The 26,040-nt window shown below is 34.4% G+C and overlaps 2 protein-coding genes across 5 annotated transcripts; one reads left to right on the top strand and one right to left on the bottom strand.

The window, feature by feature from the left end:
- Window positions 1-2,156: 2,156 nt before the first annotated feature.
- LOC100180542 (extracellular calcium-sensing receptor-like) lies at window positions 2,157-14,405 on the bottom strand. 4 transcript variants are annotated; one of them, XM_026836967.1, is made up of 24 exons: window positions 14,083-14,402; window positions 13,182-13,283; window positions 12,992-13,110; window positions 12,120-12,264; window positions 11,864-12,056; window positions 11,127-11,319; window positions 10,689-10,901; window positions 10,167-10,333; window positions 9,495-9,590; window positions 9,350-9,364; window positions 8,285-8,464; window positions 7,751-7,925; window positions 7,303-7,407; window positions 6,717-6,865; window positions 6,402-6,506; window positions 5,894-6,019; window positions 5,184-5,406; window positions 4,739-4,860; window positions 4,397-4,529; window positions 3,900-4,072; window positions 3,333-3,462; window positions 3,000-3,093; window positions 2,859-2,936; window positions 2,157-2,678 (listed from the first exon to the last, which is right to left on the bottom strand). In XM_026836967.1, the coding sequence occupies exons 1-24, from the start codon at window positions 14,235-14,237 to the stop codon at window positions 2,492-2,494; spliced, it is 3,378 nt and encodes a 1,125-aa protein (XP_026692768.1). In that variant the 5' UTR covers window positions 14,238-14,402; the 3' UTR covers window positions 2,157-2,491. The 4 variants fall into 4 exon arrangements, with proteins under 4 accessions (XP_026692768.1, XP_018669868.1, XP_026692769.1 ...); XM_018814323.2 differs by having other exon boundaries at window positions 12,120-12,252; XM_026836968.1 differs by lacking the exon at window positions 9,350-9,364.
- Window positions 14,406-22,378: 7,973 nt separating this feature from the next.
- On the top strand, window positions 22,379-24,235 carry LOC100186791 (fatty acid-binding protein, brain-like). Its single transcript, XM_002127790.5, has 4 exons — window positions 22,379-22,505; window positions 23,299-23,471; window positions 23,578-23,679; window positions 24,047-24,235. The coding sequence occupies exons 1-4, from the start codon at window positions 22,433-22,435 to the stop codon at window positions 24,098-24,100; spliced, it is 402 nt and encodes a 133-aa protein (XP_002127826.1). The 5' UTR covers window positions 22,379-22,432; the 3' UTR covers window positions 24,101-24,235.
- Window positions 24,236-26,040: the final 1,805 nt, after the last annotated feature.

The following is a 26,040-nucleotide window of genomic DNA, read 5'->3' as shown; positions in this document are numbered from 1 at the left end:
CACATTCAATTTTGTAGGATAGTACTGTGGAGAAAGATGGGACACTTTTAGCACATTATATTCAAATGTACTGATTAAGTTTTAAACAAATACTAATGGTCTATGTTAGTCGTGACGATACGGTTTTATAACTCTTTGTATATTCTTTGTTTACTATCAAGTGAGACGAAAAAATAGAATGAAAAAGTGTCCCATTTCCCCCATCCTCCAATAATTAATTTTTAATTCTTTTTGTTTTTTTCTAATGAAAAGCTGATAATTAAGTGAATCTATAAGGCGCCACTGGGTTGAAACAATTGTAAGTGAGTGCCTTGCCCAAGGACACAAACGCAGGATTGAGCCTCGCACGCGTAAACTTTAAGCTAAAGTGCTAGACACTACAGGCAATAAGTGCGCTTACCGCTTTGCCGCGGCACAGGAATTCGATAAATATATATGTTAAGTTAGCTCCAAAACTGCTGTAAATGTACATTAAGGCGAGTATACGATATAGATGTTACTTTTTTGCAGAAGCATCATCTATTACTACCCAACAAAGTGAACCGCATTTCCTCACATCAGTTTCTACTATATTAGTAGAAAGAAATTCGACAACTAGCAGACCATACATCATAAACTTTCCGTGGTGGATTTCGCTTGCAATTGCGTTACCAGGAATGTTTCTATTGTTTGCTATTATCGGGATAACATGCGCAATACGAAAAAGAAGACGTAAGGTTTCGATACTTCGACCTGCAAGACTTGTTAGGCTAACTTCTGTATCTCAAACAGTTACCTGGCCCTTTACGACCCCACCACCGCCAGAGATTGATAGCGTCATCAACTTATCTCACCCAGTCAGACAAATCAGAGTTACACCATTACCACGAAACTCACTTCAACCAATATTAGCGTATTATGTTCGTGAGCCACCACCAGCCTACACTAAAACACCACGTGAAATTCCAATTTCATAAAAGGTCGTTTATAAGCTAGTTAGGTTCGTTTTCGAATATATAAATATACTCGTATCTATGTATCGATTCTTGTTTTTTTTCCCGACCCCTAAAATACATGATAATGTAGGCTATGTATGTGAATGTGAATTTCGTAAATTAGCTTCCTTATATGGTAGGGTGAAGGGAATCGGGACAACATTTTATTCTTTTTCTCATCCCCTTTGGTGTTATACAAAGAACATTCCAATAATCATAAAACCGTATCCTCATGAATCCCATAGACCGCTGTTATTTGGGTAAAACGTGATCAGGACATTATGCGCTAAAGATTTCCCAGCTACTCTCACCCTACTATGTAGTAAGGTGGGGAAAGATAGGACACATTTTAATACTGTTTTCTGGTCTAATTTGGTAGTGAACAAAGTACACTCAAAGAATTATGAAACCGTGTCCACATGACTCCCATGGGCCGTTGTTAATTATTTAAAACGCGATCTGGATATAATGTGCTAAAGTTGTCCCATCTTTCCCCGCAGTACTATATATAACACGGTGATTATAAGTGAGCACGTCTCGGCGGAAGTAGACACGACAAAATTTAATGCTGCCAGCTGGACGCGTGAGTCGTTGGGAAAGAAAAATAAATACAAATGTTTGAGTACTATATAAAATTCCCAATATGACACTTGGTTATACATAACACTTGACCTACTACTCGATAATAATTAATTAAAAAGTAATATTAGTAATGCTGCTTTTAAATAACATGTTTGTTAACCACCAACGTAAGTACAAATCTGTACATTTATTAACGTAGTTAACATAACATATAATTGGATATGAGCTGCTTAAAGTTCGTGACCCGAATACCATATGCTAAGTTTATATAGTAGGGTGGGGAGGACGGGACACCTTTAGCACATAATATCGAAATATCTGGATCGTGTTTTAAACAATTAAGAAAGGTCTATGGGAGTCGTGAGGATATGGTTTTATAATTTTTTTAATGTTCTTTGTTTACAATCAAATGGGATGGGAAAATAGAATGAAAAACTGTCCTATCTTTCCCCACCCTGTCACATGACGTTCTTCTGTTTTGTAAGGAGGTCTTACTGCATGACACCTCATCATGACCATGATATACTGAAGTGACTTATATTAGGACCCTTGATTTACGCCACAGTTGGCCCAATACCACATAAAACGTTTTTATAACAATTCGTTTTAATGAATTTTATTAAAAAAACATAGCAAGACTAGCGATAAATAAATAAAAAATAATGAAGAATTTAATTTGACCAATCGGCACCATTTGATCTATAGACTCATGGCCCGCTTTAAAATCTGCATGAAATTTATGGTGCATGAATTTCTCAGAGAAACATTAGTGGTATTAAGAAAAACAGTTAATAAAGTAACAAGAAAATAGAAAAACACGTTTCGGAATTTGCAGCACGATTAATATAACTCACTTTTTCATTGCTTTGTGAGATAGAATGTCAGTGAAAATTGAAAATAATAATATTAGAAACAATTGATTTGTCACCACTTCGTCAAGCAGAAGATGAATCAAACATGTTGTTGGTGGTCGTTATATCATCACGGGAGGATTGAACGGATAACTCGGCTCCAGTATTGTTGCACTCTGATAATGGTCTGTTTGCTAGCTGCTCGCTTGTCGGTAAAATCGTTTCCAAAGGTGTATGATTATTGTTGTTGTTGAGCTGTACCGAAGGTGCACTAAAATATAAAATATGATTTATCAACTACAGAAAATTTGGTTAAGCCACATTTAGATTTATAACTATAGGCCACGAGTTCTATGTTTTATAATGCTTCAACCACTTGACTTTCTTTACAAATAAATAAATAATAAATATCATCATTTCTGGAGGTCATGATATTCCTGTTACTACTTACTTTTTGTCGCATGCTGTTTGTTGAATGTTAACTTTGACGGCAACTTTCAAGTTAATTCTTTTTCCATCGTCAAATAGTCTAAAACAAAAAATACATTATTTTAAAATATAGGTTTTAAGATTATTTTTTTTAAATACCTACATTTTTTCGTAGTTTTCTGCCCGATCTGTTATTGCAGTGTCCGTAGATATTTTTCCTGCTATATCAACGTTGAATGTAGTTGATTCTGTATCATCTGCACAAGTAACGGTATTACACATATAAACTGCTAATCATAATATAAAATAGCTTTTCTAGTAAATTCTATTCTAACATGTGTGTATTTTGTCGAATTTTTTCCAATATTCGAGTTGTTAGTACAAAAAAAAATTTTTTATAACAGCTTTTTTAGATTTAATAATAGTACGCTTAAAAACTTGCAAAACAACCCAATCAACACATGACATATACCATCATAACACTAATTCAACTTACTGGTGCTACTACTTTCCGACTGTACTGAATCTTTTTCAGATTGTCCAGAAAATCGATTGATGTCTTTTGAAAATGTTGTGGTAAGTACATCTTCGTAAATGTCTTGGTTGTTCAGATTCATTCGCAATCGCTGTTGTAAACACAGAATGTTATGGCACAACAAATAACTTTGTGTTTGGACACGGGCTTATAAATTATATAAACATTTCTGTATTGAAAATTGTACAGTTTATAGCTAATGTACTATCTTGCTGATATTATTGCCAGCCATATTTTCTAATAGGCGTTTAAGCATTAAAAGTTTACGAAAGTTTTATTGAAATTGAAACCAATATTTTATCTGCCGCAAGACACTTTTTAAACCGAGTTCCATAAAATCCATGTAAATAGTTTCAAGTTGTAATTTTAGTATTACAGTTGTTATACAATTCCCATTCGTATGTTTTGCCCGTTTTTAATATGATAAATTTCCGAAAAATAAGGGTTGAGCATTCTCATATTAGTTGGAATGATAAAAAATATGCGACTCAAACTTATAAGATATATAACTAATTTATAAAATCTTACCTCTGGTTGAAGACTGTGGGAACGATTTCTATTTTGTATTTTAAGACGTCGGTTACTCGCTTTAGAAACTGAAGATAAGTTGATGTTGTTGCTGTTGTTAAAGTTGCTGTTATCGAAGTCTTTAAATGGATTTCTGTCGTTTGCGTTACGACCATACATTCCTTTGCGTCCAGCTATAAACATGCAGATTCAGATAAAGTTTCGAATATTCACTAGATTGTAAATTACAACAAAAGCTGAATTTTTTGGTGAGGTTTTTATTTATTTTGTTTTAGTTTTTAGTAGCAAGGGTTTACAGCTCCTCTTTTATGAAGCGTGTTAAAAGAATATTTGTTTTTCTTTTGTGAGCGACCTCCGTGTTACTCAACAACACTAAAAAAGATAGCAGAAAATATTGCAACAACTTTGCCGCCATACGGATACAATAGTTATATAATATATTAGAATACTTTGTAATTTGCAAGAAGGTTCTTAATAAAAAAGCAAGTAGAAATTACTTCTTGGAGGGGAAGTTTCTTGTACCATTGATTTGTTTGAATCTGAACTCATATCTGGTGGTTTAATTCTTACACTGTATGCCACTGAACGACTTGACCGAATGGCATGTGTGGCTGTATTTTGTCTTACCTCCTACATGGAATAACATATTGTTTAGAAAATATTACACAGTTATGGGAAATTATTAATTATTATAATTGTTTCAGGTTAAAATAAAAATTTAAAAATATTTTTTTAATTGCCGAACATTTTAGTTAAATTAATAGCAGAACATTACCATTATATGGTGCATTTGCTATATAGTTAAAGGCCTAAAAATCAAGTGTCTAATGTTAACGTACCTCTACTGTGTTTCTTTGTGGTGTCCAATATATCACGTAAAGTTTCGGGAAAAAAATACAAGCCAGTAATGCAAAAGTTGAAGATAAGATTGCAATGCAGCTTACAGCTGTAGCGTTGATACCTTAATACAGAAAACACACAGATTTTTATTCATGAAACAAGATGTGGTGTTAACTGATCTGTGTATGACTGTAAGAGTTTCAAACTTTCCTTTATTTAGGGCCAAGACATGCTATAACTCTTTAAAGAGTTTTATAATTTCATATTCCTTTTTGAGTGACTCTGCAAGACGGGCCTTATTCATGAAGCTATGTAGAAATGGTGGGATAACTAGTTTAATAAATTAAAACTAATAGCATAAAAATATCCAGACCCCAAAAATGGTTTCTTTAGGTATTAGGTCAGAATACAAAGTATTTTAAGTTATATACATTAATTTCTTACCAGTTGTGCTGAGATATGCTGGTATAAAAGACAACCACACGATGAAGAAGATGAGCATGGAAAACGTTATAAACTTTGCTTCATTAAAGTTTTCTGGAAGCTTGCGAGCCCGAAAAGCGAACACGAAAGCTGTTAAAGCAAGCAGACAGAGGTAACCATACACGAACCCCATGATGACCAAGTTACCAACATTGCACTCCACGATTAGTGAGATATCAGATGTCTGGGAAAAAAGAGTTCAATCATGAATTTATAATAAACTCACTTATTTATTCTTGTGTGACAATGCAGAATCAGCCGTTATACCACGAGTGTGGTAAAACTGTAACAGTCGTAATAACACAGGTGTTCTATACACCTAATTAGTTTAAAGGTATGTGCATTCATGAGTAGTCGATTTTTTCCTTCTCTGAAAGACCAACAAATTACTCATTAGTGACCCATGGTTAACATCAAACACTGTTAACACCTTGCTCAACCATGTCCACAATGATAAAAGCATTGTGCATGGAAAGCAATATGGTTACGATGCAAGCACTGAACCACTAAGCCACGGTGCCAAACACTAACTTGTTTATCTGTCAGTGTGAAGAATATTTTTGGTTTTGGTACAGATAAAATTAGGACTGGCACTGGCAATATGAACTTTATAAAAGGTATATACGGTTGTTCTTCATATTATCTTATAAATCAATCACATGTGCCCATACCTTGCTTTGAGACAACATGACCTTCGGTGGGTCAACAACTAACCATGTTACTGAGAGAATAACTTGCACAAGAGACACTACCATCACAACAAACACTTGTACATGTTCCCCAAGCCATTTTGTTCGCTAAAAAATCAAAACAAAAGTTTTATGAAATAGGGTTGAATGTCAAGGATTTTTCCATAAAAACAGCCAAGTGAAAATTATTCAGAGTATCATATTAGGCATAATATGCGAGAAGATTTCATTCATATCAGGTTGCAAGTTTCCACTTATGTAACTGTGTGGGTGATTGTTTATTTTATTATTTTCTGAATGACTGCCAAATTGGACGACCTATCAGTGACCATTGTGTCAAATTATAGTCTTGCCCCAAGGTCATACACACTGGTTTGAATTAAATACAACGGTCAGTTTCAAAGCTAGGTTCCATGATTTTTTATGTATTTTATTGGTCATATTTTATATGTTTAAAACTATACAGCTAGTTATTTTTCCATCTATCTACCTTTTTGTATGTGACGGGTATCCTCGCTTCAAAAGCAGTGAGCACTCGAAGAGTTTTTACCAGAATCGCCGCAATGCAGAAAGTGAAGCTCAGGCTAAATGTCACCTGAGATAAAGGTTGCATTTTACATATTTGAACATAACCTGTATAGTGTATACTATAGGAATACATCAGAATTTTTGCATAATACAATGAAGCAAAGTCAACATCAAATACAATGTTCATTGCAAACAAGAATTTTGATCTTAGAGATTCCTTGCCAACACCTCGGATGTAGGAAATTGTTTTACTATCGATAAATGTCACTAAACTCACAGTTCTTCCTTTGCAATTCCAATCCTGCGGCTTTCCAAGGTACAAAAGTGGAGTTAGAAAGCAGCAAAATATTGATAGAAATAAAAGAAAACTTAGTTCCCTGTTTGTTGCTTTTACCAGGGGGGTTCTGCGCATCTTCATAAACGACCCTACGTGAGATCAAAAGCATTAATATCAAACAAACAAAAACATAAATTTAAATTGGGAGTATTTTGGGATTGGAAAGGTAAAACACAGACATAGGAAATAAGAGTCATTTATTCATTTAAAATACAATCTAATCTTCTGAGATTGAAATAAATACAGCGTTTCATCATTTTATCTTTGCATGGCAGGTCAAAAGATTTTTATTTTTTGTCCCATTTGATAATAAACAAAGAACGTTAAAATACTGTATCTTCATGACTCCCATAGACTGTTGTTAATTGTTCAAAACATGATCAGGATATTTGGATAATATATGCTTATAGTGTCCCGTCTTTCCCTCTACTATACATTAAATTATATTGGTAATTGTTTTTTTCGGGCTTTGGACTTATTACTGGGCTAGCAAATAACTAATATACCAACTTTTTTTCATACTTACCAGCAGTAAATAGCGTAAGTAAGATCCCAATGCCAGACAAAACGCAAAACGTAACTCCGAAAGCGTCACTCCAACGAATATATTCTTCATTCTTCGGAATGCAACCTGTGTTCACAAACACATGTGTTATTCTTATAATAAATATTAAATTAGGAGTCTTGGCTAAATTAGTCTAAAAAACAAACAAATTGTGCAATTTTGTACAATCAAATTTAGTTTATATAGCTTTATATATAAATTGACTTAATTTTAACAAAAAAAATCAAATTTTAAAACATCTCTTCAGGAAATTTATTACAAATGTTTTGACAACATTTTTACAGCAATAAGGGTTGCTGGTGTATAAAAAGCGTTGAAAAAATCAGCCTATAAAACAATTTGACTGTGAACCTATTTTTGTTGTATAATATGCCTGTCAACAATGTGTACTCTACAGCTTTAAACTTACTAGTTCGGTTATCGTCAGCCCTGTGAGTAAGGTTGCATGGTGTACATACTGGACTATTGATGTCAACTGAATATTCGCCTGACGGACACTCAGCGCACTTAAAACAGCACGCACTCTGCAGCTGAATCTTGTAATATCCTGGCTGGCAGTCGGCGTTGCAGACTGATTTGGGAATCTGCAAAATATTGTTTTGTTTTTACATATATAACTTGATGTTTAATGGTGATCGCTTGTTTCTTCTAAGATGACAGGGATTACGTTATGACTAAGGTTAGGTGTACTATATTGTGCATCATGTTGCACAATTGAACATATGTACGCCTGATTATGATACACTATACAGGATAGTATTGGTAAAACATGTTTTCTTGGTATGGCTACAAAAACACCCACAGTGGTAGCTATGTAAGTAGTATTGCATGCTATAGGTCATTGAACTAACAAATGTGATATGGCATTGGTAAGTTTAACAAAAACCAAAAAAACTGTGAACCCAAAACATATTTTAACTTACAAACAATTTAAACATCTTACGTCATTATGTTTGTGCCAGTAGATGGCGCTCTCGTTGATCGACCACTTGGGGGTTACCATGCTTGAGTAATTACCAACATGTACAAAGTCAACGGTGATATTGCCCCGACAGTTCATCTTTGGTATCCAACTAACTAGCTTGTATGAAGCATTTGGATCTCCGTTCTCATCAAAATTAAACTGAATCAATGGGTAAAAGTTGATTTGTGAAGCATGACTAAATTCAACTACAGAAATAATAACTAAACAGGGCATATGTGTTAAAAAATTAATCTGTTTAGGTTGACCACCAAAAGTTGTGTGTGGTATAAAACAGACTGTACTAAAATGTAGTAATAATTATAAATAAAACATGACTGTGTGGTTTCATCTTAGTTTAATCGCGAATTCAATGCTGATAATTCCCAACCTCATATAACTAAAAAATATTTTATTCCCAGTTCATAAATATTTACTCCAGATGACTGAAACCTAACCATCAAGGTGCTGGCTTTGATAACCAGCTGAGTAACACCTTGTTTCACACACTTCTGATGAATTATGAAGTTTAGTCAAATTAACTGAATATTACAAGGAATCGGAACATTGGCCAAAAGTGAGCATGTTAAATGGAAGAAATGATTGAATGAATGAAAGAAAATTATTTATCATTGAGTGGTGGGGAAGTAACACACAAAATCTATCATAAAACGTTTTATGTTTTGCACACCTCGTGCTAGCTTAAGAATTACCGTAAGTTTGTGGCTTTAATGGTTATTTTTTTTCTTTTTTTCGCACAGAATTATGACAAAAAAATGTGTTACAGTGAAAAAGTATTTAAGGTATCACACACGGCCACAATGGCAGCAGCATCAAGCCTTTAACACAGCTTACTGTCTATAGCACGTCAAGTGGAAAATATCAGTATAATGCAAGTGAGAAATTAAACTTGGCAAGGTCATTATTTCAACATGAAGTGAATGTAACATGCCAGTGCGAAGGCCACACAGTTATTTTACAAAATGCAAATTATATTTTCCGAAGCAGCATGCTTTGTAGACCAAAATTAACCATCACACTACTTACAGTATCATTATGCGTCTAGAAAGAAAAACATCCAAAATCACTCTCTGTTTTAAAATTAGAGAACATCGTTCTTTAAATGCAATATGCTTGACAAGAGTTTTCTACAGAACACACAAGTGCTAAATAAAAAATGCAAAATGTATACCTTGTAATCGTGTCCAGGAGGAAAAAAATCGACCTTTTTGATGTATGATAAGAGTTGCCATGTAGTGAGGTTGTTTAAGTATGGACAGGCACCATTCTGTGAGAAATACAATCGTTAATGAACATGGGTTAGTAAACTTTGACGTGTGTCCAATTCATTATAATGTTGTCCCACTAGAGGGTTCTAATTTTATCCAATTAACAGCAACATATTTATTCACATGGGGGTTGGGGCATGTCCAATTAAAAGTAAAATTTACGGATACAGACAGTAAACAGAGTTTTTCGTGTCAACTCGAACCAATCTAAATTTTGAAACTCCAAACCTAACCAATAGCTATCTAAACTGCATTGCTTATAGCAACTAACCATTAACTGTTCATTTTTTATTGTATTCATTTAAATTAATACCTTTAAAGCATCAAGGTCAAGGCAAAATGACAAAGCCATAGTATAGTAGGGTGGGGGAAGATGGGACATCTTTACATTCTATATACTTGTTCCATTTGGTAATAAACAAAGAGCATTCAAAGAATTATTAGGCCTTATTTTTCTGACTTTTATAAATCGTTGTTATTTGTTTAAAACACGATCAGGATATTTGGATATTATGAGCTAAATGTGTCCTATCTTACTCCAAAGTAATATGTCAGTCACATAAACAATACCCTACCTTGAGCAAGCCTTTGCCTTCAACGCACGTGCTAATATTATGCAAGGCCGACGCCACCACATACACAGCAAGGTAAGTGGTATAACTCTTCTCCAAATCAGTCCAACCCAAATAAGCAGATGTGATTGCACCATCTCCTGTTAACGACTCGTTTCCGGTGCAGTTCTCTGTGTTGAGTGAATTATGGTAAGTTGAGAAAAACAAACAGTTTTAAATTTTTTTATACTAAAATAACAGATAAAACAAGAATGGGTAAAAGACACAGACTTCCCATATCAGAGCTCGGTAATTATAATCATTACTACATTAGATAAGGAAGTTATGCCATGGTGTTGGCTTGTAAACAACATGGCATACTTAATTTTATTTTAATACACAACACATGCCAAAACTTTTTCCTAAATTATTGTTAAATATTGATAGTTTTACAGCAAACCTGTGCATACCAGCCACTTGAGTTTTTCACAGAATTTACTGAGCCGTAGAATATATAGTATAGACTATAAACATATGTAAACATACCAGCATAGCTGTTGTGAGAGGACATGCCACCATCGTTTTCTGTTTTGGCGCACACGGTGTCTGGGCAATTACACTGAAACGATTTCTCCCAGAATTCAGTTATGTATGGGCTTTCAGGTTGTGTTTTGGGGGAAACACCTTCAAGAAACGCCCGAAATCCCGGCATTTCACCACCGCGCGTGGCGATTCCTAATGTGCCTTGGAACACTCGTGCTGAAGACAAAAGTAGACTGTCATACGTACCCGCGTCAACCGTTTTACTGATCATCAGAGCGCTACGTTTGTAAGGTAAGTATTGGAAATCATAGGGAAATATTATTACAGTGCTTATCATAGGTAGAACACCACAGGACATGCAGGACAAATCATAGGTAATAAACGTTCAACCAGTTTGTTTGGTAATACACATAGATTTATGTTTTGTGAAATTAAACTAACCGTCGATAGCTCGCACTGTATCTGAAGTCGCCCACGCTTCACTTGCAATCCACACTTTATCTGTCACCGAATACTCGCTGAGATACCGAGCAAGTGGAACAAGGTGGGTGGCGCTTATGAAAGTCACAAACACGGTGGCATTGTAGTTTTTGATCTCACGAGCAGTCTGCTTCAAGTGCTCCTCGCTCATGGACTGTGAAAATTTAATGAATAATAAGAAGTGATAGCTGCCCGATATTAAATACGTGTCGGTAACATAGGTAATTTAAGTGCGGCTGTTATACCCGATGGTAATCTCTAACTGTTTATGTACATTCAGTCATTTAAATGTCATGAAAGTCGATGCCAACTGTAATTCCTTGTTTAATAATTCAAGACACGAATACGCTAAATTACATTAACGGACTCCGTTGCGTTCATCTGAAAGTCGTTAAACGAACCTTGCGTAATGAAGAAAGCCTAATGGATGTGTTTGCCAGTTAAACATAAAGAAATTAAAAGTCGCAGATTATTTCGAAAATTCTTGCCGAGGCATCACGAGTCAAAGTCCACTAAAAGGGTGACTCTAATTAAATTTTAATAAAAATTCGATCCAAATGACGTTCGTGAATGTTGAAACCTATCATAAGTGAATCGAATAATGGAATAAACAAAAGAAGGTTTGTGAATAATGCCTTTTAAAATTAACGGTGCATTGCACAATACACAAACATGGAGCTTGGAAGTGGAACTCTAACCTCGGATACATAAGCTGTGTACTCCACACATATGCCATGTTTCTCTGCTTCTTCTTTAAAACGGGAAATTCCGGGACGCCCGTAATCATCATCCCCAGCTACAGCACCGACCCAGGTCCAATTATGATGCAATAATAGCTCAACCATCGCCGTCGCCTGTTCATCGTCATTTGGTATCGTCCGCAGGAACGAACTAAAATACGAGATTTACTGTTTTCCATTTCTTATTATTGAGCAACACTTTAACGGTACCAACTTGTAAATGTTTTTGTTGGACAACAATCTGCTCGTCGACCCGTAGCTAATTTGCGGAACATCGAATACACTTAGAATGTTAGACACCACGATCGATTTGTCTGAAGCGGTCGGGCCAATGAGTGCCGACAAACCTGTGTGCAAACCTGGTAAAGGCAAATTTTCTGGATACAGTTTGTTCTGCTTTATTGCGATTGGCGTGAAGTTTACAAAGAAGCATCTTATGCGTTGGGTTGTCTTAATTTGCAGCCAGACAACAAAAAAATTAAAATAATAAAAAAGTAGTCTGCTTTATTGCGATTGGCGTGAAGTTTACAAAGAAGCATCTTATGGGTTGGGTTGTCTTAATTTGCACCCATACAACAAAAAATTAAAATAATAAAAAAGTAATCACCCACTGAGATACATGCGTGGTAACTTGTTAACGGACATTATGGGTATGAAGCAAAATACCTGTATTATGACGAATACCGTAGTTTTGCCACGCGAGGATAAAACAAGTTGCGGATCAATTTTGGCGTCGCAAATAAAACAGTTTTAGAGCCAAAAAATTGCACAAAAATATTAAAAAAGCTTAGCAAAAACCTTAAAAAAACATTGCATAAATGACGACATATAGTATAGGGTGGGAGAAGATGGGACACTTTTAGCTTGAATATCCCAATATCTTGATCGTGTTTTAAACAATTACCAACGGTCTATGTGAGTCGTAAAAATTTGGTTTTAAGATTCTTTGAATGTTCTTTGTTTACTAGCAAATTGGACGAGAAAATAAAATGAAAAGGTGTCCCATCTTCCCCGCCCACAATAACAAAAAGTAAATGCACATTCAAGTAAAAAAAAGTTCTATTTTTTTTTGTTTTGTTGACGTACTTTTTGGACGCTTATAAATCGAATCAACCACGTGTAAAGCTTGAGTGACTGCACGGGCATGCGTGTTGCATGTGTCGAAAAGTTGCCAACCAAGCGATATATTTGGCAGGATGTCGCTTCTATCAGAGGTAAACAATAAACATTATTAAGGAAATATTCCAAATGAATAGCCTATAATATCACTGTATACCTATTGTTTATTTCTTGAATGGCAAAGATCATGGCTTGCATCCACCGAAACCCTAAGAAGTTATATCTTCGACATACCAGGGCTTCCGGTGCTTCTTCTAGGCTAAAAATAAATATGGTAAGAGTAAGACATATTTATGTTTATTGCTAATGCTAAATTGCTGATAAGTTTTATGTTATGTACAAAGTAACAGTTAATAAATTCACTCCTAAGTAAAGCAAAGAATTATATGGTACGGTGGAGTATGATAGGACACTTTACGTACATAATTTCTAAAATATATCTTGATCGTATTTTAAACAATTAACAACGGTCTGTGTGAGTCGTGAGGATACGGTTTTATAATTAATTTAATGTTCTTTGTTTACTACCATATGTGACAAGAAATTGATAATAAAAGGTGTACCATATTCCCCCACTATAATATAAAATAAATATTAATTCTGGAATATAGTCTTTATTCATATAATAAAAATATGAATAGAAAATGTAAACATAGGTGATAAGCCAAGTTTGGAAAGCATATTTTGCAGTTTCTTCACTAGATTAAAAATAACATAATAAGGTAACTTTAAAGTTTAAATGATACTAAATGAAGGCAACTTCAAAGTAAAATTCTAAATACATACTAAATGCACTTTATCCTAAATATCGTTATATGACTGTTTAAGCATTGCTATTATATGCAATACCGCAACTTAAGTGTATATAAGTGTTGCTCGGCCCACATTCGACCGCAAGAAAACAATAAACCAAATTAGGTTCTGATTAGAAGCGTTCATGTAAAACCGACCCTTTTAATAAACTATGGAATTAATTACAAATCGGTTGGGTTTTCCGCTTGTGTAAGTTTACTGAACTATTTTAATAATTCGAACTAAAGTATCTATAACATAAGTACCTGTAATTATCCGGTCGGTCTGAAATGTAATGTAAAGGGAAAAGTCCAGCTATGGTGATATTACCAGGGTGCTTGTATGACACAGGTTCTGTCCAGGAACCCTTGCAGAATCGCAACGCCAAAATAAACGGTAGGATGACAGTTTGTGGTAGCATTTTATATCCACTCTATCAGTGTTGAATTGCGTGCAACAGGTGTCCGTATATCACCCAGCATTCTATGCTAAAAGGTAAACGCTACTACCTTAATTAGTGTTGGTATCGTAAATAAGAACTAAATAAGAATGAAACTTAACGACGACGCTGACACTGGTAGTAAATGGACGTAAAATAATTCGGTTAAATATATAAACAGATTTTGCTTTTAAAATATATATAACAAGAATTAACTCATTCCAAACTCAACTACTACCTTACGTGCATATAGTTATTTAAGGTGCTAGTTCTTTACTATAAACACGACAAAACGCCTCTCCTGACCAAAGTTAGTAGTAGTGCTGACTACCGCATTTCACGGTCGCAAGGCCCGTCATTGCTTCCGAAATACAACTATGTACCAACAGAATACGTCACGTCAAAAATTCAATAGAACTTTTAACTTTTACTGCCCTCGCTACAGTCTTTATGGTATATACAAGCCTAGCAACACTATGTTTGCAGCGTTATTACCACATGTAATAAGTGCTAAACCTGCGTTAATGATAAACTGGTACAGCACGTTTAAACGTCAAATAAATCGCACGCCTTTGTCTAACGTATTGTATAAACATCATAAAGTAGCTTTTACTATTTCCTATGAACTAGACTTACCGAAAAGGTTAAACGAAGAACTTAGGTCCTAAATAAAATCAGACTATATGCTACCTACTTTAGTATTGATTTAAAACAAGTAATTTAGAAACGCGTTCATGTCCGTGGTATACCACGGCTGAGATTTTTCGGTTTACTATTTATTTAGATTATCGCCTGGACCGACTTGTGACGTCACAACCATGTTCTCGTATTACGTATAACTAGTTCGTGTCCCACAAGCGTGTTAAGATCGGTTATTACAAAACATTCTTGCCGCAGGGCGTCAACATTTTCTATTTTAAGCAAATCCAACAGTGGCGGAAAGCAAAATAAATCGATCTAGCAATGTGGCAGCATAGCACCATTAAATTTTACTAACTACATGACATACTGACCTTTGGTTGCGTACTTAAATTTATGAAAATTTGACACTGTACTGAGTCAGTTCTGTACATCAGCACTCATACAGGTTACTATGAATATATCTAAAATGGCACAGACAATAAGAGCACTACCTAACAGCACGTAGCCTACATGTTTATGCAATATTAGAGAAATTTGATTTCACATATGTTTATACTATAAACTGATTTCGGCGAAAATTACAGAAGGTTGATATATGTTTCCGTTAATACGTCTTTCTGAACCACCAACCAATAAAGCCTTGTCTACTTTTTCTTATCTGTCAGCATAGCATTTACAGGCAAACTATAATGGCCTACTATAGAATGAAACTCGAGAAGTGAAATGGCCCGCCGATTTAGGGTGCGTACGTCACAATGTGTTTGTTGCGTTGACATGGCGATTCTCCTCAGTAAAAAAAACTTCGCTTAGAAACTTCGCAAAAGCCCATGCCTTCACGTGGTTGAATTTAGGAAATGAATTGCGATTTAGAGAAGCGTTAGCTCTTAAGTGTTTAAAAAGCAAAATTACATTAAACGTAATTAAACAAGAGGTCTCATAAACACCAAACACGTGTTTTAGAACAATAAAGAGCCTGTCTCGGACAATGTATCATGTATATTGCCTTGTCCTTTTCCTGGTAAAGAACACCACAATATAATATCTTTGTCCTCAAATTGTTTATGACTTGAATTTCAATCTAAAGATTAAACGTAATGCTTTGCGATTTCGGCAGTCCTTGGTATTTACCTTACTCTAACTGACTTGTTTTATTCACCCCTGACGCAGTTTTCAAATGGTTGATGAAGCATGAACCATACGAGTGGCGCGAAATTATTGGCATTCGTGAGAAACGCTTGATTATATTAAACCTGACGACCTCTTTGAATTTAAAGAATTCTAGTTTTCATACTTGAATATATAAAGTTGTCTGAAGAAAACTAAATGGTCTGTAAAGCAGGTGAAATATTAAACGAATTTTAAATAAAAACTACATTCATGACTCTGTGATTCTCTTCTACTAAAGTTAGTCTGCCGGGTTCGCTATGGTCACCGCGCTTTTGAGTCGCTAGACTAAATCGTAGTCGGTGTATTTTTGCTACTAATCGGCCGACTAAATCCTGTACTTGATTTATTACAAAAGTTGGGCAGCCAAATAATCGACTACGGTATCAGTCAAGCCATTAAAAAAGCAAAATCTAAACTAGGCAGCGATTAGTTTTTACTTTAGTCGGTACTACAGACGTTAATACCACCACATGTACGACGAATATTGCTGTCCGTTGAATGGCTTTACTTTAATAACTTTACAGATCAAGGTTGCCGCTGAGAATGCCGACATCTTACCTGCCCTTGTGAGGTCTTCTGTCGAATTAACTAATTTAATTCACTCTTGTGGGGCCGTTGCTACAACAACACTTTATTGATTTCATTAATGAACATGGCTATTCGATAATATAGGCAACTAATTAACAAGTCATCGTTATAGCTACCTTTTTATCGATTTTCTATATTTTTGTATTTTACCTACGTATTTCAAGTTAAATAAACTCATCGAATACATAGCTTGAGAAATTATTTAACCAAAACTCAATCAAAAGAAGGTACTGATGGGTTTTCGATGTACCGATGCCAGCAGTTCAAATATTAGAACTTTCCTCACAAAGCCGACGTTGGGTATTCCACCCGACTTAACAAATATTTTCTCTCGTGAGTTTTACCTCAGATATGAACCAGACCATTCCCGAAAAAACAAGGCTGGAAACGAATTGAAAAGGCGATACTATGTTGTTGTGTCATTTACTTTATTTTATATTAAAAATCTCAATATATTTAAATGAAATTTCGTAGACACACCACCAAATAAATTAAGATTCTTCTGTTTATTTAAACGGTTTGCGGTAGAGCTGGCAACACGGCGTAACTATTCAGGCATAAAAGCACGCTAGCCCTTTATAAAAACTTGACTATAGGCCCTTTATAACAAATCGAATAAGTGTAACAAAGGGTATAAGACCTAGCATATACCTTTCTGGCGAACAACGGTTTCCACTTGTTTTATCGTCTGTTTCGCCGACATCAAATCCGCAATTGCTGTCGTAACTTCACCAGACAGAGAAATTACAGGGCTGATGAATGCTTATGCAAGACGCGGAAATACTGAAACATTTTCAAACCATTTGCCAAAAACCCAAACGACGCTGCGACAATTCCTTGTAATAAAGCAGCCTTCCATTCGCCTTACGTCATAAGCGTGCTTCGTTTGTTTTATTTTTATCATCGCAAGCCTTACTGGGTATACATGCTTTATCAAACGTACACAGTCTTTGTACAGACGATGCATACTCATATATTACTGTCGGGTAAGATAGGACACCTTTAGCACACAATATACAAATATACAAATTGTGATTTGAAATTAACAACGGTCTATTCTATGGCAATCTTGATAATACGGTTTCATAATTCTTTAAAGCCTTTTTGTTAACTGCCAAATGAAGCGAGAAAAAATGGAATAAAAATGTGTCTCATCTTCTCCACCCTACTACATATAAACATACTTATATATGCTTGGTTTAACTACGGGATAGCTTACAAAACTTTGTTGGTTGCTTAATAACTTGGTTGCTTAGTAAATCACAACATATAGCCTATAACGAATGAACGCTGTACAAAGATATATATCCAAGTAAACAATCGTTTATCTATTTCGTTGTCCTATTGGTTCATAGAGACCTGATTAAAATACCTTCTCGCTAGCCATATGGCTAATATGTGGCAATAAACAATTTTTAAACCATGTTTTTATCTAATTTATGTTTTGTCAACAAGAAATTGTTGTGAAACGAACGCAGCTTTCATTTTATTAGGTGGGCATATAGATATATGTGATTAACATTTTATTGGAATAATCGTTAGGTATATGATGCCGTGGCGTAAGATAGGTGTCGCTTTCACATAATGTTCCATATTTCCTAATCCTGTTTTTAATAATCAACAACGTTAATTTAGAATCGTGGGGTTACGGCTATATAGTAGGGTGGGAGAAGATGGGACACCTTTTCGTTCTATTTTTTCGTCTCTTTTGGTAGTAAAGAAAGAAAATTCAAAGAATTATAAAACTACCCCATAACTACCATAGACCATTGTTAATTGTTTAAAACACGATCAGGATATTTGGATATTAAGTGCTAAAGGTGTCCCATCTTCCCCCACAGTACTATATAACTTAATAAATTATTACTTATCTACTACCAAATGAAAATATAAAACAGGATGAAAACATGGATCATAAGATGCACCATTTTACCCAGATATTCTACTTTATAGTTTTAAGGTAATGTGGTCATGTTTTCTGAGCCATATTAAATATATAGCAATATAATTGATGGAAATAAACCTTACAGCCTTAAGGTGGCTGTACACAGTATTTGGAATTCGTCCGTTTTGTCCAGATTTCGCTGCCCCATGCGGAACTTGGTAATGGGTTTGCATACGACTTCATGCTGGATACTGTGTACAGCCACCTTTACACCCACACCTACTTGTGCTTGGCGATATTAAATATCGGCTTGGCGATACCGGCGCCGTGGCATGGTGGTTAGCGCGCCAGCCTGTAACACAGAGATAATGGGTTCAAGGCTCGACGCTGCTACCATTGTGGGCGTATGTGTCCCTGGGCAAGACACGGTTAACGGCACTTGCTCCAACCCGGTGGTCACTAATGGGTTGTCCATATTATCAGCTATACAAAAAAAAGAAAAAATCCATTAAAAAGTAATCGCCCACAAAGTAACATACATGTGACTCGTAAGCTGCACGAGGTGTTAAACCCATGTGATAACGACTGTCGTTTACCCGCTACGCGAGGGGAAAGTAAGTTACATTCATATAATTCATTCATTCATTCATACCCTTAAACTACACAAACACGCTTGCGACGTCACGTGGTAGTATCGCAAGGAAATATTTGCTGTTTGATTACCAAAGATAAGTTGTTTAATTTAATTTTCACGATAGAAGAAGTACGTTACAGCAACATCCACCTGATATAATAAAAGTGCAAGGTTTGTGTTGATGCTTGACTGTATTGTGTACATTAAGTCATTACAGATTAAAAAAACGCTGCAATTTTTCTTTAATTTTAAACATTGACAAACTGATATCTTTCATGCTAAGTAATATAAAAAATGCATTACTTAATGCAGAAATATTTAAGCAATCAGTGGATTGTTTAAACGCAGATATATAGTACAATGGGGGAAGATGGGACACTTAAGCATAAATTAGAAAATATTTCCAAAATCAAAGTAGATGACGTTTTTTGGGTAATACCACGAATTAGTACTATCGTCCCTTCATTAATTGTCAACAATTTAATAACATATAATAAAACACATGAGGAGTTATTTAGCGATCCGCAAAACAAGTGAAAATTTACAAATTCAAAAACACACAGGATAAGATGGGACAGTTTAAAATCATTGTTAATTTTGATTATTAAGTGTATTTATAAATAGGAATATACGTAAATAACACGAAATAATACTGTACACTTTGAAAATTAAGCCTAAACATTCTTTTTCTTTCCCTACTGTTACAGTTTTTAACATGTTACCTACACATTATATTATTGCATAACAATTGGTATTGTTTGAACGACAATGGGTAATGTTCGAACATAAATGGATAAATATTGTATCCAACAAGTGTATATGAACCACAGAACTAAAAAAGAGTAGAACGCGCAACTGCCCAAAACGGTGATATATTCTTTTTTCTATTCACGTGACCGCCAACTCCGTCCCCATTTCCCTTCGTCTTCATTGTAAAAGATAGGCGCATAGTATTTTTGGAAGGTTTTACCTGTTTATTTCAAAAACTACACCAACTATTCAAGTTTATTAGGCCAGTTTAGTTATTTAGTAGGTTAACGCTTACAGTTTACCACTTGCTTAAAACATTTAATTATTTAAAAAAATTAATTAAAAATTTCAAACAAACGGTTTGTTAGAAATATATATATATATTAGAAAATAGTTGTTTTAAACTATAACTTTAACTTAAGTCAAAAAACGAAGAAAAACTACATAAAACGTCATCGACTCCATTGACTACTATAGTAAACGGGAACGACCCGCGAAAGAGAGAGAGTGTATCATGCTCTCTCCTTTACCGACATTGGAGATGCGCGTTCTATTCTTTTTTATTTCTGTGATATGAACTTGTAATAACAAAAAATTTATTATAACTATTGATAAAGTTTTTATTTTTGCTACAAATTGGGTATTACTACTCTGTTTTTGGCACAAGCCACTTTTCATAAATTATCACCAAGTGCAAATGACCAAATTTCGAATATATTTTCAAAATATTGTCTTTTTATTATATCAGTATCTTATAGTTGAATATCCCCCAAGGTTTAAGTTACTAAAATAAAAGCAAACCTTTCAAAGTTTGGCAATGAAAACATACAAAACTACAGGGAAAAGATGGGACTCTAAATTGAAATATATTTACATTAGTAGTATTCTGCAACTTGTAGTTAACCTACCGAGTTTAACAGGCTGTGCTAGTTTCTTTGACATGTAAACTTCATATATATAACGTTAAACCGATATTTTTTGTTGTTTTTATCTCAAATTAAAGTCATATTGACCCCTGCCTATTTTCTTCATGCTTATATCTCAGTTTTTTTTTACAAAACTAAAACTAGTTTTATGAAACAAAATCAAACTGTACGAAAAATTCAAGGTTGTTTTATGAAGCTATGAACCTAGTTTAATCGTTCGCACACGCAAACTAACAAAATTCATCGGCTTTACTATGATTTAGCGAGCATTAAAAATAGCACCTTACTATTTCGCATTTTTTTACCTGTTCAAAAATACCATTTCTATTTAAAATATTTTGTAATATTTAAAAACAATATTTGGCGTTGACCCGCTTTATAAAAAGACGCGATAATACTTCCGAACATTTCTGTAACATCATTTTTTTCTGAGGATCATTGAATGGGGGTCTGAAAAAATCTAAAAAATCTGGTCTGACAAAGTGTGTCAAACGAGACTTAATTTCGGTCGGTTAACTACAGTTGCAGAATACCATTAATATAAAAGTGTTTCTTTTTTTATTTCTCCACATCATTCCCAAACTTTAAAGGGTTTGCTTGTAATTCAATAATTTATACCTTTATTCAAATATAATATATTGATATAATAACAAGATAATATATAAAAATATATTTAAAGTTTACTCATTTGCACTTGAAGATAATTTATTAAATATGGCTCGTGTGATATATGTATAAAGCAATATTCAATTTGTAGCAAAAATATGAAGTAGGTTTAAAAGTCATGAGAGCAATTATTATTGTTATAAATGGCATAGATGCATTCGCTTTTACGTGTTATATTAAGCCAAACTATCCATAAACTAACTTTTTTACAATTGCCTATATAGACAAGCTATTTAGTGATGACAGCCTGTAACACGATGCATGTGTTGCAGCCGTGAACATTTAACTTATTGAAAGCAAACGCAACGCTAGTAAATGTGAGAACAGCTGTATGTAATAATAAATTAGGTAATGGATAACGCGGATCTCCCGGACATTGCATTTTTTAATGCAAATCAAGAACAGTTTTGTAAAGAAAGTTTGCCAGAAAGAATATTATTAATGATAAAAGGACACAATAGTAATAATTTAAGTCGTTGTGAAACGTTTTTCATATTTTGTTAAATTTGTGACAGTCACCCTGAAAAGGCGTGAACCATTAGCATACATGTGTCTAGCTTAAGTAAACAAGAACTAGCGGCATTTATAGCTAACCGACAAGTTATAACTTACTGATTTATGACATCCTCTTGTGTTAAGTCGTCGCTTGCTGGCTCCAGCTACACCTATAGTTAAAATTTAACCACTATTAAAACACAGCAGTTCCTATTTAACCTCTGTACATCGTATTAAAGTTTTACAAAGATAATGGACGAGGTATATTATGTAGGTTAAGTTGTAGTATATTGTACGATTTTTATAATCGATGATAACAGCTTTAAAGAAGATTTTTATTATGGTGAGGTTTTGCTTTTACTGAATTTACAGAATTCGTCATTTTTTTCAGTTTATAGCATTAGATTAATTCTACAAAACGATCATGGCCGCAGCACTTAACGGAGTTTGGAAAATCAAGACGTCAGAAAACTTTGACGAGTATATGAAAGCTTTAGGTAAGCATTTTTTTTCTTCTATAAATACAAATTTTTAAACTAAAATATCAATTTAGACGATTTTTTTATATATATAGGGGGTAAGATGGGAAACCGTATGTTATACAAATATCCTTAAAAAAGGGGAAAGATGGGACGCCTTTAGCACATTATATCCAAATATCTAAATCGAGTTTTAAACAATTATTAACAGTCTAGGATGGCAGTCGTGTGGATACGGTTTTATACGTCTTTAAATGTTCTATGTTTTCTACTAAATATAGGACGCGAAAATAGAATGAAAAGAAGTCCCATCTACCTCCACTATATACTGTATTTATGTTTTATCGTTGGTGCTGATTAAGATATATTCATATAACACTAAATTGATTTTTTAGGCAATGTGATTTCAGTAAGAATGACGTAATGCAAACATGGATTAGCCATGTCATTGTGATAATTCCAACCAAGGTTAAAATGATTTCGCAAGTTTGCCTTTCAAAGTCCAATAACGTGGTGTCTACTCACGCTGTTTAACAATGCTTCTAAAAAGTTATTAATTAACGCGCTGATCTTGCTTTTTCACCAATGGTTTTATTACAATAAAGCTCTTGGTTTAATTCCCTTACGTTTTTCAAAAAAAAAGCATACGTTGACAGCAAAGTTAAATACAGGGTCACCTCATAACCTTACAAGGGTTGCGAAAAACACATTTGTTATGCGCTATAAGCTTACCGGTTTTCGGTGCACGTGTCACGCAAGGGTAAATAAGTCGAAGAGTATATTTTTGCTGAACCGTGTATTTGCTTTACAGGCGTTAATTTTGCACTAAGAAAGTTGGGCAACTTGGCTAAACCAGTTCTCACCATCAAAATCGAAGGCAATGAAGTTTTTTTAAAAAGTGTAAGCACCGCTAGGAACATCGAAACCAAATGTACTATCGGTGTCGAATGGGACGAAGCGACCCCCGACGGTAGAAAATGCAAGGTAAATTATATTGATATTTTTATAAGTTAAACGGCTGTGGTAAATAATAAAGTAAATTAATATAATGTTTATGTGTGTAAATTACAACATATCATCAAATATACAGAGCATCATGACTTGGGATGGCAGCAAACTGGTTCAAGTACAAAAGTGGGATGGTAAACAAACCACTGTTACACGCTATTTGAAAGATGGCAATTTAGAAATGGTATGTATATTGTAGTTTATGTTGATCTAAATATTATTTACAATCACATCAAACCTTGCTATACAGCACTGTAATAAAAAGTTACTTGTTCGTGGGAACATATACGGTTATATAAGTCCACTTATAGTAATGTGGGGGAAGATGGGACACCTTTGGTACATAATGTCAAAATATCCTGATCGTGCTTTAAATATTAACAATAGTCTATGAAAGTCGTGAGGGTACGGTTTAATAATTTTTTGTATGCTTCTTGTTTATTAACAAATGGGACAAGAAAAAAAAAATGAAAAGGTGTCCGATCTTCCCCACCCTACTTATAACAATTGAGGTTAATAAATCATTTGCAATTTATGTATTACCGTTTTAGGATCTTGAAATCGATGATATAAAAGCACACAGAGTGTACGAGAAGTCGGAATGAGTTTCAAGCAATTACACCGACCATAGCCTGTTGCTTAATTTGTGCTCTTGTTAATAAAAAATTACCGACGAAATGCAACTTCACTTGTAAATGCACTAAAATAAAAGGGAGCTTACTTAAATAAAAAGATATCACTAAATTTTTATTCTACTAAAAAATGAATGCGTTGTCTTCATTATAGGGTCCTAGATATAGTCGTATTTTGTGAGCGTAACATAGCGAACCTAAATACATATATAGTAGGGTGGGAAAGATGGGAACGATATCAATATATTTTCTTGTCCCAGTCTCGGCTTACTAGAGATATCCAGAACTAAACAAAGAACATTCAAAAAAATATAAAACTGTTCACATGACTCCCATGAACTGTTCTTAAATATTTACAGCACGATCAGGATGTTTGGATATAATGTCCTAAAGGTGTCCCGTCTTCCTTATCCTTCTTTATGCTATGACGATTCGATATAGGTTAAACTCACATAATACGTTGTAAAAGGGAGAAGCATGCTTGACTGAGTATAGCTCCCGGCCAAAGCACGTACATTCGTTATTCCTTGGTCTGACACTAAGAATACGAGCGCCATGTAAAACAGATTGTGGTTAACGAGTCAAACAAAAAGGTTTACAAGTAAGAAGGACAAGTTAGCTCACGGGCTACTAGAGATATCTCTAGTAGGCCGTGATTAGCTACAGCACGTGTTAGTTCGGTAGCGGAGTAGGTGCAGCGCAGGTTCAGACTCAAGCTTCTCCCAACAATATCGACTATAACGATGTGTCGACACTCGGTTAGTTTTATCAAGCATCAGATAGACGTGAATGGCCGAGCATTAGAGAGAATGAGCTGCTCTCCTAAACCGAAATAAATGGCTGATATGGCTCTTACAGCGTGAAACATACAGGTGCGCAAAGACAGGAAGAGATATTTTACACTACAAATTGAGAGACTGCCGTATCACTTTCTGCGCAACAGAAGGTAATACTAATTTACAAAAATACGGAAAAGACGGAAAAACTGCAAACTAATTTACGGGAACTTACGGGAATGCGTTTTAAGCTTGTTAAAAGAGAACCTATAGGTCAGATTTTATAACTGGTGTGCAGTGTGCAGATAGTCCTCACTGAGCTGAATCCACTATTCCAATTTCTGCATTCAAAACGGCACCGATTACAAGTTATCGTCACTGGTGTATGGGGGCCCAACCTGGTCAAAATACAACACGAATAAATCGCAATAATGTAATAAGTTGTATTATTTTTGTATCACAAGTTGTATTATTTTTGGATCTTAATCTCACAAAAAATAATTTTACCCTACAACTTGAATTAATTTTACGTTACAACTTGAATTATTTTTACGCTACGACTTGAATTATTTTTACGTTACGACTTTAATTAATTTTACGTTACGACTTGAATTATTTTTACGTTACGACTTGAATTAATTTTACGTTACGACTTGAATTATTTTTACGTTACGACTTGAATTATTTTTACGTTACGACTTGAATTTATTTTACGTTACGACTTGAATTTATTTTACGTTACGACTTGAATTAATTTTACGTTACAACTTGAATTAATTTTACGTTACAACTTGAATTAATTTTACGTTACAACTTGAATTATTTTTACGTTACGACTTGAATTATTTTTACGTTACGACTTGAATTATTTTTACGTTACGACTTGAATTATTTTTACGTTACGACTTGAATTAATTTTACGTTATGACTTGAATTATTTTTACGTTACGACTTGAATTATTTTTACGTTACGACTTGAATTTCTTTTACGTTACGACTTGAATTAATTTTACGATATGACTTGAATTAATTTTATATCCGGTAAAATCGCTCATGCGTGTCAAAACTCCATGGTCAGTCTATGACGTCATAGTAGCCGCTATAACGGATCACAAGGCATACAATGTCAACGTATCT

The sequence above is a fragment of the Ciona intestinalis genome, chromosome 12, assembly GCF_000224145.3.
Source record: "Ciona intestinalis chromosome 12, KH, whole genome shotgun sequence".
Lineage (NCBI taxonomy): Eukaryota > Metazoa > Chordata > Ascidiacea > Phlebobranchia > Cionidae > Ciona > Ciona intestinalis.
Note: the sequence above shows the minus strand (reverse complement) of the source record. Positions and strands in the feature narration are given on the sequence as shown.